General features: G+C 18.5%; 1 protein-coding gene across 1 annotated transcript; it reads left to right on the top strand.

Moving 5' to 3' along the window:
• Window positions 1-2,494: 2,494 nt before the first annotated feature.
• Bm8071 (Uncharacterized protein) lies at window positions 2,495-6,522 on the top strand (the record flags this gene model as incomplete). Its single annotated transcript, XM_043077866.1, has 8 exons — window positions 2,495-2,564; window positions 3,068-3,202; window positions 3,891-4,061; window positions 4,464-4,630; window positions 5,205-5,359; window positions 5,735-5,796; window positions 6,031-6,115; window positions 6,516-6,522. The coding sequence occupies 8 exons, from the start codon at window positions 2,495-2,497 to the stop codon at window positions 6,520-6,522; spliced, it is 852 nt and encodes a 283-aa protein (XP_042933800.1).
• Window positions 6,523-10,529: the final 4,007 nt, after the last annotated feature.

Raw genomic sequence — 10,529 nt, 5'->3', positions numbered from 1 at the left:
GTTAATCTTTAATCATTTAATGAACTATTTCATCCAATATTACAAACAATAAAATATCATATAAATAAATAAATTATTTAAAAAAAAAACTGTACAAAAAATAAAATATTATATAAAATTTCAAATGAAATAGATGAAATTAATTTTAATAAATAAATGAATAATTCAGTTACATCCAATATTAGAAATAATAAAATATCTTATAAAATAAATAAATAATTTAAAAAAAAAAAAAAATTATATAAAAATTGCTGGCAAAATATTTGTAGAAAATTTTAATGAAATAGTTGAAATAAATTTTTTGATAAATAAATGAATAATTTAATTAGTTATTAAATCAACAATTGCATGCATTTCTCTTTTCCTGCATGCAAATGCATGCTAAACTATCAAATCAAATCAAATAATATTTATTTGATAATTTACATTTTTGCATTCATAGCAAAATTGTTTGCAACTCGAACAAATATTATCAATGATTTTAAATTGTTGTAAAAGCACCTGTTCCAATTGTCGTTGCAATGTTTTACTATTGCAATTATCACAACATATTAGCCGTGGTGGCGGCTTTTTCCCGTTTCCGCATTACATCATTAATTAAACTTTTTGTAAAATATCATTCTCATTAGGACTAATTCATTCAAATAATTCTTTAACATTTATCTCTTTCAATTTATTTTTTTCATTTTGTTTATTTAACTTTTGTAAACAATTTTATTACAAAAATTTAAGTATTATATTTGTTATGTTATTCAAATTAATTTCTTTATGCTTTGTTAAATTTTCCCACGTCTATTTACTAATTAATGTTAAAATTTAACTTTTGCTTTATTTACTTTTGGTCATTATGTTTACTTATGTAATTGAATTTAAGTGACTGAGTACTTTCATAAAGTTTATTTATTTGTTTACTTATAAAATTAAATATTTTATATTACTGAAAATCAATCTAATTGTCAAATTTTGAAAAGCAAAAAAAAAAAAGAAAAAAAAAAGAGAAAAATTTACTCATTGAAAGTGTTCTTTTTTTTTTAAAAAAAAAATTATTATTATATTATTTTGATAAAATATAAATTATTATTTTGAAATTTCAAAAAATTACACAAAATTTTTCTTTGCTATCATTTTTATGTATAAAATTACAAAATATATTTGTAAAAATTCTATTAACAAATTTTCATTTCATTCAAAAATAGTATTAAAATGCTTGAATTTAATAAATTTTTAACTTGTTTTCTTCTTTTTAAAATTTCACATAAATATTTACTAATTAATTTATTAATGAGTAAATAATAAATTTTATTATTTTAACCAATTTTTGATAATATTAATTCTTCATTTATTAAACCTTTCGCGCTTATCAAATTTAACGCATTTTGTTTGCTTTTTTTTTTCTTTTAAATCACATTTTTGTATCTTTCAATTAAATTTTAATTTTTTATTTGCTCATATTATAAACTTAATTATCACATAAACTTTACACAAAAATTTTCTCTGCTATTATTTAAAGTATATATACCTTATTTATTAGTAGTATTATGATAAATTTAATCACAAATTTAAAATTTATTCTCATTTAGATTTAATTAATTTGTTTGATAAATAATATAAATTCTAATATGAAACAAATTATTTTAATATTTGCTCATTTATCGCTTCAGTTTATGTTTTATCAACGTATTTGCAAAATTAGTATTAATTTATTGGTTTTAATAAATTTTTAAAATCTCTCATTGTCCAATAAAAAACTTATCGTAATTATTAATTAATTAATTAATTAATTGTTGATTTGTTAATTTGTTTACTTTCAGAATAGAATGCAATAACAATCAACAATATCGTCCAATTTACTATTCTTCAACGATTATTCCAATGTTAATTAATCAAAATTCAAACTAATTTCATTCATTCATTCATTCATTCTTTGATTTATTAAAACTGAATATTCAATGGAAATTTATTTCCTACTATTTTTAATTATTACTACAATTTTTCATTCATTTCTACGCCATTCTATTCTATCCTACAAAAGAGAAAACAAAAAAAAAAAAATTTTTTTTTGTAATTAATTGAAAAAAAAAAATTAAATTAAATTAAGAAATGATAAATGAATGAAATAATTTTTTAAATGTAACAAAAATATTACAAATATTTATTAACTAATAATAATAATTATTTTCATTTATTCATCTGTTAATTTTCTGCTCCTACTGCTACTGCAAAAAAGCGAAAAATTTTGTTGAAAGCTAAGAAATTATTGATTATTTCAAAAGCTAATTATTACTAATTAGTGTAAACAAAAAAAAAAAAGAAGAAGAAAGGAAGGAAAATGCATTTAATAGTAATATTACTGATAATGATAACAAATCAATTATCAATGATAAATGGAATAATGAAACAAATTGATTTTACTATCACTGAACCAGCTTGTAATCTAATGATACCAATTTATAATCAAAATATCATTTCACCAATGAAACAAACTATTTTTAAAATGCGCATTTTTGATAGCAATGATCGTGAAACATTTGAATATGATGCAGAAAAAAAGAAAATTTTACAAGGTTTTTTTTTTTTTTTTCTTTTTACTTTTTTTTGTTTTAATTTTTTTTATTTAAAAAAAAAAAAAAAAAAATTTTTTATTTAATAGAATAGGAAGTGTATACTAAACTTATAAAATTTTTCATTTTAATAGAGAAAAAAAAGTTTTTTTTTTTTGTTTTTTCTTATCAATACTAATCATTTGAATTAATTTATTTGCAAAATTTAGAAATGATTCTTAATTGCATGAATTATTTTAAATTTTGTTTTTAAAAAAAAAACAAATGATTCAAATTTGAAAATTTTAATCGTATTTTAATTGAAAATATAATTTAAATAATTCATTCCTACTAATACTAATTATAATTGTATTTTTCATTACAAACATTTCAAATTTTAACATTTATATGTAGTAAATTGGAATAAAACATAATTAATATAATATCTTTTTCTTTTTAATTTTTATTATTTAATTTTTTAAGTATTATATTTAATTAAAACAAAAAAAAAAGAGAATTATTTATAGTACGGGTAGAAGGTGGCCCATTTGAACGAGCACAGATACAGGCACGTTCAATTATCAATCCAACGGCTCAAGTAGGACGTTTCGTCTCACCAATACCTAATTATTTCAAACTTGTCAACTGTAGTGGTAGTTATGGTTAGTTCAAATGCTTTTCATCTTTTGGCAGCTTCAACTTTTCGTCTTATTTTATTCATTTTAAAAATTTAAAACAGATTTTTTATTATTAATAATGCCTTTTTCTTATATTTTATCATTTAATCTGTTAATCATTTATTCATTTATATTTCTACTTCAATTCCCTTTCCATTTTAATTAATTAACTTGATGACAAAATCAGATTTTAACTTAATAACTTGATAATAAAAATTTGTATTTTTTTTTTTATTCATTTATATTTCTACTTTTTTTTTCTCCATTTTAACTTGATAACAAATATATGGAAATAACTTGATAGCAAAATATAAAAACCAAATTTTTAACTTAATAACTTGATAGCAAAATATAAAAACCAAATTTTTAACTTAATAACTTGATAGCAAAATATAAAAACCAAATTTTTAACCTAATAACTTGATAACAAAAAAAAACACTTTTTTTTAATGTAATTGATAAATTTTTAATAGTATTCTATTTTAATATGTAATAATGAATAAACAATTTTATTATTATGCAATTTTTATTATAAACGTATAAAATAAATTAAAAAATAAATATATCAAAGAAAAAAATAATTTTTTTTTTTTTTTTTTTTAACCTAATATTACAAAAAATTTTTATTTAAACTAATAATATACCTGAAATGATAATTTCTCTACTTTTACAGGAAGTGCTATAATCAATGATGGTACCGTATCCAGACGACATTCCAGTCTAAGATGGCAACCACCGAATGTCCCATCGGGCGCAATTGTCTTCTTAGCAAGTGTCATCCATTCTAAACAATTGTATCACATTCGATCATCATTCATTTCACCAATCTCTAATTCAACTCAATGTTTGTTTCAATTTATTTAATTCTTTTTTTTTTTTTAAATCCGTTTTGTTCTTCTCTCTTTCCTCTAAAAGTTACTTTTCTCTTTTTGAAATGAACACAAATATAATTTCAATTTTTAATAACTTTTTTCAATTATTATTTTTTGATTAAATTATATCATTTAATTGCATTAACTATACATTTTCAAATATTTAATATTTATTTAAATTCATATCTTAAATAATTATATTTAATAAGCTTAATGTTTACATTATGTTATTCTTAAATATTGATGCTATTTCTATTTAATTTTGATATTATTAAAAAAAAAAAAATAATTTGATATTATTAGCGAATACAAAAAAAAAAAAGACAGAAAATTAGAAAATGTTTTAATTTTAAAATTTTAAACAATAATTTTAGTATCAAAACAAGGTTGTGGTACCTCATATGGTTGTTTTAAAATTGGTAATCAACAATGTTTATTCGGTGACACATGTCATTTCTCATTAAAATGGCGTTGCTATAAGAAATCGATGATCGTTGAAGCGACACATTATGGTCGTGTCGCATCATTTGGCTTAACTGAAGTATGCAAATTTATTTTAATTAAATTTAATTTGATGAAAATTCTTCCAATTACTATATTTAATATATTCATGACATGTGACACATACTTATTTATTTAAATATTGTTATTTAATTAAAAGTATGTAAATGCAAGGAAAGGAAATTGCTAATTAAAATATGGTAATTTAATAGTTACAAAATTAGAGGACAAAACTAAATGATAATTACCAAATAGAAAAATTGATTATCAATAAAAAGATTATTGATGAAAGAATATATAAATAGGTAATTAATTTTAATGCAAAATTGAAATTTCACATTTAGCTTAATGAGAAATTTCACTTTACACTAATTTTATTTTCATATTAATTTATTTGATATTAATTTAATTTTGCAATATTGACCTCTAACCTTTTCTCATTATTTATTTGTTTTATATTTGCTCTACTATCATTACTTCTTCTTTTATTATTACTCCATTTATTTTCATATATTTGATTATTAATATTTTATAATATTTAATTTAATTTAACTTACTATTGCAAAAAAAAATTTTATTTTACTTTAATGTAAAAAGTAATTTATATAAATTAGAGTGAAAAGCGTGCAGTACTATGTATTTCAACAAGAAATAATTCATCGATGAATGATTATTATATAACCGGTGACCGGGGTCTCCCAAATATATTTGATCGACCGCGTAGCAAACGATTAAAAACAATTAACGATGGTTTGCGAACATTTTGTCGGTAAATTATTTTTTTTTTTTGAATAATAAATTTTATTCTTTTTTAATTTACATAATTTTACATTTTAATATAAATTGTTTATAGCATAAATAAATTCATTTTTTGAATGAAATTTTTCACTTTTTTTTTTCTTTTAGCAATTTAATTTCAGTCAAATTATTTCGATTATGTAAATATTTACCTTTTAAAATATTATTTTCAAATTGTTTCGTTCCTTTGTTTTTTTTTTTTTTTTTTTTTTTTTTTTGCAGTGCGTAAAATTTAATTTTAATAAAAAAAATTATGATAATAATATCAGAGAAATGAATATGTTATTTATGAAATTAATAATTAAACATTTATTGAGCATTTTTTTTTTTTTTTTGTTAATTTCAGTTTTGAAATGGAACGTCCAAGAAGGAATACATCGGTACTATTATTTGGAAAAGTTAATTCATGTAAGTTAATGAAATTCATCAATCGATCAATTGATCAATCAATCAATCAATTAGCTTTTATGTTTACATTTGCAAATATTAAAATTTGATTATTATTATTACTTGTAAACGAAACGAATTGTAAAAGAATTTTAAAATATCCAATTAGATTTTTGATATACTTTTTTAATTTTAATTAAGCACAAATTAACTAATTACTCATTAATTAATTAATGAAATATTTATTTGCTGCAGATGGTCATCCATATAAATTGCGTAAATGGAGAATACCTGGTTCAAATATGTGTAATCCGAATACAATTTCATCCGGTATAACCAGGTTATCATCAGCTATCAATCACATATCATCGTCGTCAAATATTCAAACATTAAATTTAAGTGCCAAAATTTGTTTTTCTTTTTTGCTTTTTATTTTATTCTATTTTAATTATTCATAATAATCATATCATTGTATGTGATAACTGTTATGCTTTTCCTTTTTTTTTTTTTTTGTTTTAGTTTTGGTTTTTATTTGTATAATTTTAAAATAAAAAAGGAAAAAAAGAAAAACAAATTTGTTGTTATTATCATTTTATCATTGATTATTTAATTAATAATAATGTAATAAAATTTTTGAAAATGACTAAACAAACAATACAGATTAAAATTTTAAATTTTTTTTTTTAAAGTTATCAAAAATCATAACAATCCATTATAATTTAAACCCCAAGATTTTACAGGATTTAAAATACATATTTAAGACTTGTTGTTCAAGATTTCAAGTTTTCTTGCTCTAAGATTTATGAGATTTGAAATATATCTTTAAGTATCTCTTACCTATCAATTAAATACTTTTAAAAATTTAATTTGCCTAAATTAAATTTGAAATATTATAAAAAATTTCACATTGTAACTAATTTAGCACTAGAAATTCCTTCCTTTTTTAACATTCAATCATTAAAATATCAATAATAAAGGCGCAAAAAAAAAAAACTTAAAATTAATTAATTTTATTAAAAATATTAGTGCATGCATAATTATCTTTGAAAATTTTTGCTAAAATTTAGCTTATTTAAAGTTTCAAATACTTTTTAAAATAACACAAAATTTCCATTCAAATATAATATCATTAATTAAATTTTAAACATTTTAAAATTAAACGAATGTTTTGTTCTTTTATTCTTTTTTTTTTTTGATTTAAATATATTTTTAAACATTTAAAAGAAATTTATTTCAGTGCTAATTATTTGTTCAATTTTTTTCTTTTTTTTTTTTTTTTTTCTTAACCATTTTAAAAACTAACTAACTTTTCATGCAAAATTGTTGTGCTATTTAAAATGAAAAAATGAAAAAAAAAAGTTTAGAAAAAGGAAAAATAAAAGTGAAAAATGAAAATATTAGCAAATACTCAAAAGAAATTGAAAAGTAATATTGAAATGAACAAATAACAAACTTTGCTTTTTTTCTTTTTTTGGGTGGGTGGGGGCTCAATTGTCGCATTCAGTGACAATTGACATGCTCAATTGTCGCATTCAGTGACAATTGACATGCTCAATTGTCGCATTCAGTGACAATTGACTCTGCTAATATTTCATTCAAAAGATTTTATTTTATGTTAAAGCTAACATTAAAAATAAGAAAGTAAAAAAGAAAAAGAAAAAAAAAAACAGAAAAGAAATGTTCCGTTGCGCAAATATTTTTTTTAAAAAATTTTTTTTAAAAAAAAAAGTGAGAAATGTCAATTTAACTACAAATGTAACAGATTTCATTCAAAATGGATTTCATTTTTTTTTTGAAGTAATAATTTGAAATGAACGTTACATGGAGCTTTTTTTTTCGTTCATTTCAACTTTTTATATATTTTAATTTTTTTTTTTCTTTTTTTTTTTGAAATCAATTTTTTTTCTCTAATAAAACAGAAGTAAATTTTATTTTATTTTATTTTTGGATTAATTTTATTCATTATTTCTTTTCTTTCTTTTTATTTCAGTTTTATTTTTTACTTTTTTAAACTTTGTTTTGTTATTTCTTTCTTTTTTGATCTTTTAATTTGTTATTATTTAGTCAAATTTTAATTTTTATTTTTTTATAGTATAATTAGTACTGAAATAATGAATAAATGATTAGTGTTATTATAACAATGTAATATAATGTAATTTGATTTTATTCATTTTTATTTATATTATTATTATTATTTATTTTATATTATTATTATCAAAATTTGATACAAATAATTCTCAATATAATTTTTCTTTAGTATCATTATGCTATTAAATTACTCTTAATTTCATCAAATTTCACACCAAAAATACTAACAATTTTTACTCTATGTGAAATTTGAATTTAAAAAATAAAATTGAAATATTCGAATTAAAAAACAAAGAAATCTTTCATTGATATTTGCATTTTGCTACATATTAAAAAATAATAATGCAATTCTATATGAATGTTAAATTTATTTAAACGAAAAGAATTTATAATAATTAATTTGTCATTTAATTAAAAAATGAATTACAATAAATGGTACTTGAAATTCATACAAAAAATCAATTTCAAATTTTAATTATTATATATCATTCGTTGGAAATGAAAAAAACAAATCTTTTCAGTTATATAAAATAGAACAATGATTAATGTCAATCAGTTTTTGTTTTTTTTTGCTTTAAACGTATTTGTTTACATAAATTCATAAGTAATAAACAAATCAATCAATAATTGATTAAATTTTACAATCAATTTTTAACGATTACAAAAAAAAATTTTTTATTTGATTTTTTTAGAAATTAATATATATAAAAAAAAAAAAAACTAAATATTTAAAATTAAAAAAGAAAGATTTATAAATATATTTGCATTAATTTGTTTTTTCTTTTTTTTTTTATTAAATTAAATTTTTATTCTTTTTGCCTTTTTTTTTACAATATTAAATAGCATAAAACAATATTATGGATTAAATTTATCATAAAGAGAGGGAGAGAAAGATAAACAGAGAGAGGGACAGAGAGAGAGGGAGAGAGAAGGACAGAGAGAGGGGGACGAGCTTTGAAGATTAATTGAAGTAAATAAGAATTGCAATTATAATATGAGAATAATAGAATGGAAAAGATTGGGTAAACAAATAAATATTACTTGATGAAGCGAAGCAGCAAATGTAGCCAATTTTATTGCTAAATATTTGTTAGCAAATGGATTGTTTGTAGGATTAGAAAATGAAATTTATTGTTTTTTTAAAACTATATCAAATGTTAATTTAATTACAATTATTTTAAGTTAATTACAATTATTTTACATTGTTAACAATTTTATTTGATTGTATCAGTTAGCTTTAAAATGATTAAGCAATTGAGAAGTAAATTATTTTGCTTAATTTTGAGATTTTGATGAAAATTTTGATGTTCATTGATTTACAAATTATATTTCATTTAATTGCACAAATTATTTTTGCATAAAAAAAATTAAAACAAAGTTTTTTTTTTTTTTTTTTTTAAACATTTAGGAATCATTTATTTGATTATTTTTGTAATACTATAATAAATTACTTAATAATTATTTAATAGCACAGAATTTGTATAAAAATGAAACATTTAATTAAGCTATAATTAATTAATACTAAAATTTACAAAAATAAAATTATATTTCAAAAAAAGTTTCGTAGTAAATTTTAAATTTATAAAAGTTGAAAGATATGATATAAAAATTATTTTGTAAAAATCAAAAAAGTAATTTAAGATTTAAAACTTTATTTTAGCATTATCAAAAGTAAATGCTTTGAAGTATTATAACTTTGTTTTTATGTTTGTTTGTTTGTTTGTTTTTTTTTTTCTTTCTCAATAAAATTTTCATTATTATAAATTTATTCAATTATTTTATCATTCTTTCTTCAAATCTCATTCAAGTATTATTTGATATAATAATTATTATTCCTAGGATAGGCTAATATTTAATATTTTCAATTAATTAAAATATGAAATTGCATTATGCTAAAATTTTCAAATGATAAATTCAATTTATACCTTTCTTTTTTGAAGTTTTACTTATCGTTAACATTTCTAACACATTTAAAATATATTTTTTTTTTATGCAAATGAAAAGTGAAACAAAAAATTATTAATGAAAATGTAAAATTGCTGGGAAAAAAATTTTTTTTAATATATCATTTATAAATTTATTCAATTATATTTGAAATGTTTCATTTTTTTTTTCTTTAAATTGTTTTTATTTTCCTTTTCCTATTCAATCTTATAGTATTAATTAATTTCGCTAATTTTTTTTTAACTATTTTCTTTTTTTTTGGAATAAATTAGCTATCAATAATTTCATTTTTATTCCTTAAAAAATAAAATTTCTACTTTAAAAAAAAAAAAATTTCGTTTTTATCTTAATTTTATTAGTATTATTAATCTTTTTTTTTCTTTTTAAAAAAAAATAACAATATTAGCCATTTATTTATTTCATTTATTTAAATTTACTTACAAACGAACATTTATGCTTTTTTTTTCTTAAGTTATAATAGTTTAAAATGTTTTATATTTAAAATTATTTACATATCTCAAATTTACATATTTAAACAATTGCAAAATAATAAATAGTAAATTTAAATTTGATCATAAAACATATTATAGCCTAATTTTCTCATTTAAATTTCAAAACAATTTTTTTATTCAAATTTTCATAATATGAATGTAAATCTTTTTTTTTTTCAATACTTAAAATATTATCGATAATATAAATTAGAATAAGTTAGCTATCAATAA

This window comes from Brugia malayi (genome assembly GCF_000002995.4).
Source record: "Brugia malayi strain FR3 genome assembly, contig: Bm_v4_Chr1_scaffold_001, whole genome shotgun sequence".
NCBI classification, from domain to species: Eukaryota; Metazoa; Nematoda; class Chromadorea; order Rhabditida; family Onchocercidae; genus Brugia; species Brugia malayi.
This window is presented reverse-complemented; position numbering and strand designations above follow the sequence as displayed.